At 39.9% G+C, this 11296-nt stretch overlaps 1 protein-coding gene across 1 annotated transcript; it reads right to left on the reverse strand.

The window, feature by feature from the left end:
• Positions 1 to 1788: 1788 nt before the first annotated feature.
• On the reverse strand, positions 1789 to 10386 carry LOC131581039 (retinol dehydrogenase 8-like). Its single transcript, XM_058842901.1, has 6 exons — positions 9537 to 10386; positions 8259 to 8420; positions 6837 to 7016; positions 5669 to 5762; positions 3771 to 3954; positions 1789 to 2860 (listed from the first exon to the last, which is right to left on the reverse strand). Exons 1-6 carry the CDS (start codon positions 9721 to 9723, stop codon positions 2627 to 2629), a joined length of 1041 nt encoding a protein of 346 aa, XP_058698884.1. The 5' UTR covers positions 9724 to 10386; the 3' UTR covers positions 1789 to 2626.
• Positions 10387 to 11296: the final 910 nt, after the last annotated feature.

Raw genomic sequence — 11296 nt, forward strand, 5'->3', positions numbered from 1 at the left:
CCGGGCCGGGGGTCGCTGCCGGGCTGGGGGGTCGCGGGGCCGGGAAGCGCTGCTCGAGCTCAGGGCTCCCTCGGCCGCGGCGCCTGCCACTGCCGCCTCCGCCACATCCTTCGGCCGCCGGCGCCGCTGCCTTATGACCAGCCCGAGGGGAGGCGAGCGGCGGAACGCCCCGCGAGCGGCGCGGCTCGGCTCGGCTGGTCCCGGCCGTGCGGCGGCCGCGAGGCGGAAACGCTCCGACTCCGGCTCAACCTGCGAGGGACGGCGCTTCCGCCGGAAGCCGGAACAGCTTCCGCCGCCGGCAGCGCCGGAAAGGCCGCGGCGCCACGTGCGGGCGGCGGCGGCCACGGCGGCGGCGAGGGGTCCTTCAGCCGCCCCCCTCCGCCAGGAGCTGCGCTCGGGCCCCACACGCCCTTCCCCTCGGTTACGGCAGTAGCAGGGGATCTGACAGCCCCGCCAAGCTTGTCCCTGAAGCAGGACGGGCTCGGCGCTTCATCTGCTGCGTATTTACGACTTGCAGGCATGGCTGGTTTTCCTCGGCAGCCATCTATTACAGTGTATTTTCTGCTTTCGCTTACTCCATAACCAGTAGTGTGAGGGAGAAATAACCAGACCACAATAGTGTTTGTGTAAGGCCCATTAGACCCACAGTCCTGGTCTTGCCTTGCTCTGTACTGCAAAGGAAAAAAACTTGCAGGGAATGCAGGCCAGGGCGAGCTGCAGTGCAGAGACAACCACAGCTGAGGGGCTCCTGACAGGCCCAGCCCTTCTGTGGTGTCTCTGTCCAGCACTGAGCCGCAGCAGGTGACAATGACATCTCGGGCTGCAGAGGGGCGATTTGCCAGGCTCCCTTCAGCCCCGGCAGCACTGCTGCCATTCAATTCCCGCTTTCTCCTTTCAAGCCTCGCTGCTGTTCCCACCTCTCTGCCACCCATACGCTGACGCTGGGCTCCAGACACCCGGTGTTTTGCCGGAGGTGTGAGCTGGGAACGTGTTTGGGGCCTCCAGCTGTGCACAGGGGCTGCTGCGGATGCTCTCGTCCCCGCAGACCCTTGCCTGCTGGCCCGGGCTTGCCCTGCATGCCCCTGCACCTTGGGCCCAACAGAAGGGTCACAAGAGCAGAGCAAGCCCTGCATTAGCTGTGTTAGTACCGCAGGAGCTTTGAGCTCCTCTGGGGAGAGGCAGGGCGGGACAGGGCCGCTGCAAGTCCCAGCACGGAATTAAGATTTTGGCTTTCTGAGACGGTATTGAAGGAAAGAAAAAATCAGTTCCTGCCTGGCGAGTGAGCTCCAGCTGGGCTCTGTGGGTGAAACAAGGGCAGCAGCTGGAATGTGCTGAGAAACTGCAGCCTGGAGGCCCGAGGGACACCCGGCCTTTGCCTCAGCGCAAAGGGGGCAGCCGGCAGGGCCGGGGGCCAGGGAGCTGGAATGCCGGGCAGGAACAGGGATGCCGGGCAGGAACAGGGATGCCGGGCAGGAACAGGAATGCCGGGCAGGAGCTGGAATGCCGGGCAGGAACAGGAATGCCGGGCAGGAGCTGGAATGCCGGGCAGGAGCTGGAATGCCGGGCAGGAACAGGGATGCCGGGCAGGAACAGGAATGCCGGGCAGGAGCTGGAATGCCGGGCAGGAGCTGGAATGCCGGGCAGGATGGAATGCCGGGCAGGAGCTGGAATGCCGGGCAGGAGCTGGAATGCCGGGCAGGAGCTGGAATGCCGGGCAGGAGCTGGAATGCCGGGCAGGAACAGGGATGCCGGGCAGGAACAGCACTGCAGCCCAGTCACCCTGCTCGGCCTCAGCCCACTTGGAGGACTAGGACTGAGAAAAAACTAGGGAAAAGACCTGCTCTACATGGTAGAATTTTGGTTTAACACATGCTTATTAGGATAGCTTGGAACAAGAGGGTTCTGTGTCAAGACACTGAAGGTACCGAAGGCATTAAGTGGATTGAGATTACTTATTACTGACAATATTTTGTTTTCAAAAAGTAGTACCCAGACAGTAAGAAGGTATTTTAAGATGCTTTAAAAATATATTTTATTGTTCACTAAGTGCAATATGCTAGTAACCATTGCATATAAAGGAAGCATTCAGAATATTAGAAGTATATATGATTAATAAATATTCTACTTGTTATATTTTAAGATTTATGAGACTTTCTCTTATGTTGCTGATAAATAGATCTGACTTCTGGAAATGAGAATGCCAGTGTGTGATTGAGGGATTACTATACTGATTCTATCCTAATAAGTAAAAACATATTTTTATTATATTAAGAATCTAAAATAGTTTGCATACTGTACACCTCTCAGTGTGAATTATATCCAAGTAAGTAAAGGAGGTCAGGTTAATGTTGAATACACAAATATCAGTCAATGTTCATGTTCCTAAGAACACATCTCTGCAAAAAGCAAACACTAAACAGAATAAAACTATAGTTAGAGAATTTTAGTTCCAAGGTTCTGCAAATGGTAACATTCAAGAGATACACATTGAAATTAATATCTTAGCTGAGCTCAAACATCTTGCATGCCTTTTCATAATTGCAGACCAAAGACATTTGAATAACAACATACTGTGTCATCAGTAGCTACAAGAAGTAATTCCAATTTGCACAGTATAATCTCATAATTATTGTGAGGGCTTTCCCAGGTCAAAGCTCTTTCTGCTTCTCCACCGTAGCAATTTGATGAAGTTGAGACTTGCACTGAAGATTTTGTCATGCTGAAAAACCATTTTGTAGAATATATCAATGGGTAGATCTCCATTTGGATCTGCATACTTCAGAGTTGTCATTGGAGTATACAAGGTGTTGGTCTGATGGCGAAAAGGTGGATTTTCTGCAAGAATTATCTTTACTGTGTGCTGTAGAGAAGGAGAAATAGAATTTTTAAATAACCTTTACCAAGACAGTAAAGTAAAAACCCAATTTTCAGTTAAACTGTGGAAAAGTAGACGAATAAAGTGCTAGAATTATGTAAAACCCTGTATATAGTTTTATTAGAATATCATTAGAATTTTTTCTTGAAATATTTAAAGCCCATAGGAAGTATTTCTTATTTATTCTTAGTTCTATTTCTGTTTCTCTATACCATGCTGATAGCACCTGACACCTAAGTATCCTGAGTGGTCTTCCAAATTATTGTGGGTTTATATGGGTACAGTAGGTAGATCCTCTCTTTTGCAGTTCACTGGGAAACGTTCAGGACAGTGCCTTTTGCAGCAAGATCTGGAATCTTCAGTTGACACTGAAGCTATTCCTTGCCAGCAAACACCTGAAATCATCATCCTCTCCCACAGCTTGCCTAAACTTGTCTTCCTGCAGGAAGCTCCAAGCACCAGAAACATCCATGTTTCTTTTATTGTGCCTCAGTGGCCTGGGGTGGCTGAGTGAACTTCCCTTAGTGGAGAGATTATGAGTGAGATGGAAAGGACAGAGCTTTACCAGTGTTGGGAACCCTGGCTGGATGTATGGTAACAATGCAGAATATTCAGACTTCACCAGAGGATGTAAAGGGCAGCTAATATCTCAGTGATACTTAGATTACAATTCATAGTTGTCTTCAATACTTCAAATTGAACATTCTTTTGGTATTCTGTAGACTTTTGTTTAAAACTCTGAAAATTGTTTTGAATTTTTAAAAAAACTTTTTAATTGTGTATATTACATTTAATTAAATGGAATGCTTCTACTAGAAAAACCCACCAACCAACCACTGCATTTGTAAATTACAAAGAAAAAGAAGAAAAAATAAAAGATTTTTTAATGAGTTACCTCTGCAACATCTTCAGCACTTTGTCCTAGGCTCTGGAAAATTTGTTTGTAATTTTTAAGGTAAATATTAGTAAACATTTCAGCTGTTTCTTCATCTGCAGCTGAAAGATCCATTTTCATTCCATCTTCAAACACTTTTCTTTCAAACTCTGTAACCACTGGCCCTGGTTCAATCAAACTTAACCTGTTTAAAAAAAAAAAAAGTTAACTGGTTGTTGACTATCCTTCATGGAAAACACACCCCTCAATCCTTCTCCAAAAGGAACATTGAAAAGTTGCACTAGCAAACAGTATATAACAGTACCTTCTGTAAAGGCAATCCATTCTGCAGTACTGCTGTCCTGCTCCTCCCACCCATCCCCATACAGCAGTAGAAATCTGCATAGTTTAACTTTCAGAGAAGTGCTGTAATTTAATTCATGACATAAGTGAGCCCAGTTGTTACCTGCTCTCTCACAGCTGTGGAATCTAAGGGTGACTTTTTCACAGGGACTTACCAGATATTAAGAAAAATAATTAATGGATGGTAACAAAATTCATTTCTTTCTGGACCAAATCCTGTGTAGGTTTCTTTGTTTCACATGATAACACTAGAAGTAGCTGAAAAAGATGGGGGAATTGCCCAAACATGGATTTTCTTTGTCAAGCTGTTAGTGTTACATAATTTAAGATCCCATCACTATATAATAATAAAATACAATATAGAGATTTTTACTGTGGGTGGACAGATTCTGGCTGCTGCCAAGTTTGGTATGTCATAGCAAATTACTGAAATACAGTTACTGGTAACATTTTTCCTGGTTCTTTTCTCAGGCAGAGAAAATAACTTTATTCTTCTATTCTCAGGCAGGGTAATAACTCCCAGCCACTGTGTTTATCAAAAACACCCAGTCTTTGGGACTGGGCCTCTTATTAGACTTGAGTTCTTCAGGGGATGTTCTAAAAGCTCTTCTTGAGAACTAAATCAAGCTATTGACCTTCATGGCAGAATTCCAGTTACTGCTGGAATTAAAGCTTTTCTCTTGCATGATTCTTCCCATTACACCTTGAATTTTTCCTATTATACTTCCTTTTATAACCTCCTTTTTGCTGCATCTTATGCTCCTGAAATCTCATTATTTGAGATAATTAATTCACACCATGAATTGTGGTATGTCCTGTGTATCATTACATTTATTTTAAATCCCTCCAAACTTTGCAGAGCATGATTGCAGAATCACAGTTCTGTCTCTGAAATTCCACAACAGCAGCTGTCTTTTTTCCCATAAGGTCTAAATGCTTAGACACACAGAGATGCAATGGACATTAACCAGTTATTGGAGTTAACACAAAGAATAATAGCAGAATTATATGGGTGAATAAACATGTGACAAATCAAACCTGAGGATGGTGAACAGACCAGTCTCTTAAATACTGTCTAAAATGTTAGGAATAGTACACCACAGAATGTGTAACATTCTGATGGATTTGCACTTGCTCAGTCTCTCTGATACTTTTTTATCTGTGAATTGCCTAAGAAGGCCATCATCTTTTCTAAGGGGAAAGATCACAGGTTAATAATTTTATTCCTGTGATGTCATATGTAAGAATCTGTTTTCAGAAGTGTTACGTGAACTGTATTTTATCCCAAATTAAATAGTCTTTAACTGTTCAAGAGAACGTGTTTATTTTAACATTTAGATCTTTTTCTTTGCTTATATAATGTGAAGAGTGTGGGCATCTCTATGCCTTTTGTACAGTTTTCAAGGGCTTCTCAGTCTGTTTAGCAGCAAGCTTTAAAGATTTTCTTCCTACCTCTGAATATATTTTGAACTACCTAAAAGACAATTGACACCAGTGGATCAATACCATTTACACCAATGAATCAATGCCATTTACACCAGTGGATCAATACTTACTGCAGTTTGAACTTAAGTGCTTGTATAGCTAAACTTTCGCAGAATCCTTCCACAGCAAACTTAGATGCGGCATAAACATCATTAAATAAGATGCCTGATGGTACAAACAAAACATCCTGAGAATGTGATTTTATCCAACATACTAATAGTTTTGATTTTAAAAACTCATGTGCTTTCCCAAAATTTCTAGTCTTGCTGGGAAAACATTAGAAAAATCCTTGTGTGCACTGAATCTCAATACTAATTTTTGCCTGTGTTCTCAAAGTGGCTTAGTCTAGCAAAGATGCTTGACTAATGCTTTTCCTCCCCCTAGTTGATGCTGTGGTCTCCTTGGATGATATTATTTTGTAGTCTAAGATATGAAAGTGTCTGCACATATAATACCATCTGCATTATTTATCAGCAAGACTTTTATAGGCTCTAGATGAACACAGAGGCTGAGTGAAATGCAGGAGATACAATTATGCAAGAGATCCAGCTTGCATCTGAGTGACTTAGAGAAAGCACTACAGTCAATCCATTGAGGCGGAGGGTATGTGTCATATTAAAATAACAATTCTTGGAGTTAGATAGAGGACCCTTGCTCGCCAGAATAATCCAGGTAAGATCAATGTCATAGTTGTAATAAATTAAAAAACAAAAAAACAGCTAGAGAGGATGGGACATGAGAGTATCATTGTCTATCAGTAAAATTTGACTTTCAAGTGTTGTGAGATGAGAAACTTTATAAAAAGGTGGTACAGTTGTCCAGGATTAGAGTTTATTCTATTATTATTGTGCAGAGTGTAGTGAAAGCATGTTTGTCTGTTCCCGTAATTTTTTCCAAGAGGAAAGAAAAAATGCTAAGTCCTATTTTCCAGATAATAAAAATATAACAATAATTTTTTAAAAAATTATAGAGTTTAAGTTAAAACACTTAAAAAAATTTTCCCTGCAGGTTTTGTTATTAAAATGCTGTGAGAGTAGCTGTGTAGTAACTAACTAGCTGAAAGCATAAAACCCACCAGGTGCTTTTTATAGTTGGAACTTCAGCATTACAAAGCACAAGAGTCAGATATGCTAGCTCCTACCTCTCATTTTTTCTTTTTTTTTCTTCCCTAAAAAGAGGAAAATTCTGGATTTTGAACACTGATCTATTAGTTCAAGCAAACAGAAAAACCAGCTTTACCTTGTATTCCCATAACACTGCTTATTATAACTATATGCCCACTCTTTCTCCTCTTCATGTCAGGCAAGATCTCCTTCAGGAGTCGAACCAGACCGAAGAAGTTGGTGTCCATCACAGTTTTCATTTCCTCGATGGTCTGACATTCAATAGGTCCAATGAGCCCCATTCCAGCATTGCTCACTGCACAAAATGGGAGACAAGAGCAAGCAAAAACCTCCATAAACATAAATTTGTAATCGCTACTGGAAAGCACTTGCAAGGAATGTGAGGATTAAGGGTTAAATTATCCTAAATAATTCTTAAAGAAAGAATTAAAAGATGTTAGTCACTAGAGCTTTCCAAATACATTTGACATTTCCATATGTCTTTATTTTTAATTGTGCTTTTAATCAATTTACATTATCTGCTATTTTGCATTTTAACTAATTTATTTCTGATTAGCCCTTTCAAAAAAATATATAAAGGGATTACAGGAAAATAAATCAAGAATTACTTGTATTTTTTTATAATTCAGTATTAAGAATTGGAAGCTACAGTCAATACCCATAGGAATGAATAGAAATCTTCAGAAATTGATGGACCAAGCCATACTTTGGTCTGTTTTTTGTTTTATTAACATTCATATATCTTCAAGAGGAAGTAACCCCCAACAAAATAAACAAACAAACCAAAACACACAATTCCATTGATTTTTATTTGCCTCCTGGATATTTAAAAGTGAGGAGTGATGATAGGATTGGCATTCTGCTCTAGAAGTAAGACAGCAAATTAGAGTATAATAAATTTTACAGAAATAGTTGTTAAACACTGCTTTAATAATTAATCAGAAAGAAAAAAGGCAGGTCCATAATTTTCTAGTAAGTAAGATTTAATAGTTGATGGTGTAAGCATTTCCACTAAGATACCAATATTTATTTTTAGCAAAACAATAGGAAAATACTTGTTGCTGAATGACTTGTAAAGTACAGTTTCAGTTCTCAATACAAAATGGAAATATTCTTATTTTTTTGCATTTGTTCTTTTTCTGGTGAATTCTGAATGCTGTTGCTTTCTTAGTACAGACAGGTGTTACCTTCATTATAGAAAAGGCTGTGCTTCATCAATAGGGTGGAAAGTCTTGCACATGAAGATGCCAGTTTTCACATTTACTAAAATGATATTGTTTTATCCAAAACACCTCCCTGTGATCAAGTTTCTCCTTTGTAAACAGGGAAAACAAACTTCCCTACTTCATGGAAGCAGGGTGAGATTCAATCCACTTATGTCTGCATGAAGTCTTAAAAATCTTGAACCAAATACACTCTATAATCATTATTACTTTGATAATTTAAAAAATATGCTAATGAAACTTCTCCAGGGTATTTGAGACAATGTTTAATAGAAATCTGGTATCTGTTGATAGCGCACACATCCTGTACTTGCCTAGGATATCAATCCTTCTGTCAGGGATACTATTCACACAAGTTTTAATAGACTGCTCATCACAGACATCCAGCTGTTTAATTTCAAGGGTTTTGCCCAGCCTGTGACCTGCAGCTTCCTCCAGTGGCTCTTTCTTGGCCAGGTTCCGCATTGTGGCATACACTGCAACACACCAGAAACAACACCAGAAATAAAATCTTTACTGTGACAGTCTCACTGAGAAGTATTAAAGAACAATCCTTTTACATCCAGATCTTAAATATCAGTGATAGAAACCACATAAAAACTAAAAGTTAAAGGTTTCTATTTTCAACATATATTGTCACTAATTTCACAGTCCAGTTCTGAAATCTTCAAGAAACTCAAAAGAAGAATTAAACAGCTATGCATAATGAAGAACATGCAGTGTATCAAGTTAGTACTATCACCAAAATATTCAAAAATGGGTATCAAATCATGCCACTAAATTGTTTTTAGGTACCCAAAACCTGATTCTAGATTCCAGAATTCCCCTTTTTAAAAAAAATCACCACCACAATATTTAGCAGGACAACCATAATTTCATTAAAAAGTGGAAGACATACTTCCTTAGGTTGAAAAAAATACCTGGTTTTGTAAACTACATCTCAAAATTGAAATGAGTTATTATTGCAGCCTAATTCCTCAGAAAGCTGTAGAGCTGCATCCAGTCAGTTAGCAGTAAAATACCCTGAGAGACTGAATTGCCACAGATTGCTGTGTTCACCTTGCCATCCATTTTCAATCATAGCAAATACCCTGCTTTGCAGCAGTAAGACAAATCCCAGCCCCTTTGTTCACCTGCCTACACAGGCTTGGAATAATGAAATGTGCTTGAAGGATAAAATTGCAAATTTAGAAACTGTTTACTTGAAATCATCACTTTGGTCTTCAAAGGGGCACAGGCCTTTACATGTACAGATTTTAGTAGCCAGAAGCAGAGCTAACCACAGCTGTGAATATATACCCAGAGCAGCATAATACTACAGGTATTTTCAGCTATTCATTTTATACTACTGTATTTTCTCATTGTGTATGTGGGTGTACACTATTCAGTTCCAACAGTTATTCCATTTCAATAAAGGTATAGAAATATCATTTGCTTACAGAAAACAGTATATTTTCACTGTATTTTCTTGACAGTAAAAGAGGAAAACGAGCCAGAAACTACTCACCAAACTGAATACCTGTTAGATCACAGAGAAAAAACCAGCACTATCTCAAATACTATGTTTTAATAACGAACAGATAGATTGTTACCTTTAAATCTTTTCTGTTCATCTTTTGCCATTTTTACAGCTAATGCCAGTCCAATTCCTGAGGAGCAACCTGTAATGAGGACATTTCTTCTTGCCATTCTCTTCACTGAGTGGTTCAATTCTTCAGAGAAGCAACAACATAAATGTAATGACAGCATAATGTGACTGGCCTTAAATACTATCTCCATCTTCCCTGAGTCAACAAATCTGAAAATGCACACCTGGACCTTGCATGATTAAGGGATAATCTCCGACTAAACAAAATAGAAGCAGATGCTCCTACATGTGCCTATAATCTGCATTATCAAAACTCATTAATACAAAATTTGTTTAATCTATAAACTGAGGCACTTGTAAACTACTTGTTTGGGTTTGTTTTTTTTTCAATAGAATAGCCAGCTTGCACAGTACTGGCGGGAAAAGCCTTGCCACAATTACAATTGGTCTGTAGCACTAAGTCCTCCACTCACATCTGTGGAAAGTAAACTGCACCCAGAGTGGGATCCCTCTGCTAAAGCTGTTTAGAATTCCTACACCTACAGCATGCTCCTGGTTCTTCTGCAACAGATTGAGGAATGGATTTCTTCCCTGATGCCTTACTATTGTAAGAGTTCTAATAGGCATTACAGAAAAAGAAACCCAAATTGCAAAATGGTATGTGGATTCTGAAAGAGACAAGTTGTTGGACAGACTCCTCACATTTCCTTTTGGCAGTGCTCCCAACCATGAACAGAGAAAGTAAGCAAGTATGCTGCAGCAGAGAACTGACAGGAAATGTTGAACAGACCAGCTTCACTGCATTCTTGCTGAGACTGAAATCTCTTTCAACACTTCTGATTCTGCAGTTGACACATTTAAAAAAAATAACAGCTAGCCTGATGTCTAGGTTTTGGAGAAAATATTTTGCATATAAATTATGGATTAAAGAGAGGGGCATTTGGGCTGGCATTTCAGTGCAATTCATGTTTAACATACATTAACTGTAGGCATACAACATTCAGGAAGAAAATCAGTCCCTTGTTTCTGTCTTGAGTGACAGGAAAAAAAAATACCTTAATAAGCAATTAGCCTTATGAACAGCATTCAGCTAATTGCAACAACATTATGTACAGTAAAATGTTTTCCAACAGTCAACAACCCTGTGTAAATGCAACACACTTCAGAAGAATGAGCTTAGTGTTCCAGGACTTACATAGATGTAAATTGATTAGTAACTCAAGAAGAAGTAGGACAGTACAGAAATATTTAACTGAACTTATGTTTAAAAAAGACCATCCTTTCCAAAAATAATAAATTGGCTTGAACAGTGTAAGTGGAATTATTAACTTCTCAGGCAAGCAACAAAATATCTAAAGATAAAATACAATTATGATTCTACTTATTTATTAGGTTTAACCTAGAGTTTAACCAGATAAGTTAGTATACAGACAAAATTTTAGTCCAAATGCTATTTAGCTGATTCAGAGATTAGGCAAATTACTTTTGCTGCTCTTGCACATTTATATTTAGTGCATGTAGGAGGAGCAAATGAGGCTTTATACAATGCTAGTTAGTGGAATTCCACTAGTGTTGTGTTGCAGCTGTAATTAAGATTGGTTATATTTTCCACTTGAAATCCTGGTTTGAAGGGCTTATATATTCCACTGCTTAAAAAAAAATCTGTCTAAAATTTGATGCATACACTTCTAGGCTGAAGGCAAAGTGATGCACAGAAAGAGAGTTAAAAAATAAAAGTAGTTTAATTTGCAATTATTGCACTGG

This window comes from Poecile atricapillus, chromosome 7 (genome assembly GCF_030490865.1).
Source record: "Poecile atricapillus isolate bPoeAtr1 chromosome 7, bPoeAtr1.hap1, whole genome shotgun sequence".
Lineage (NCBI taxonomy): Eukaryota > Metazoa > Chordata > Aves > Passeriformes > Paridae > Poecile > Poecile atricapillus.

Coding starts and splice junctions, on each gene's coding strand:
- LOC131581039 (XM_058842901.1), bottom strand. CDS start 9,723: ATGGAGATAGTATTTAAGGCCAGTCACATTATGCTGTCATTACATTTA. Junction 5,763..6,836: donor CAGTGTTATGGGAATACAAG/GTAAAGCTGGTT, acceptor TTGTACCATCAG/GCATCTTATTTAATGATGTT. Junction 3,955..5,668: donor GCACTTAAGTTCAAACTGCA/GTAAGTATTGAT, acceptor TTTTTTAAACAG/GTTAAGTTTGATTGAACCAG.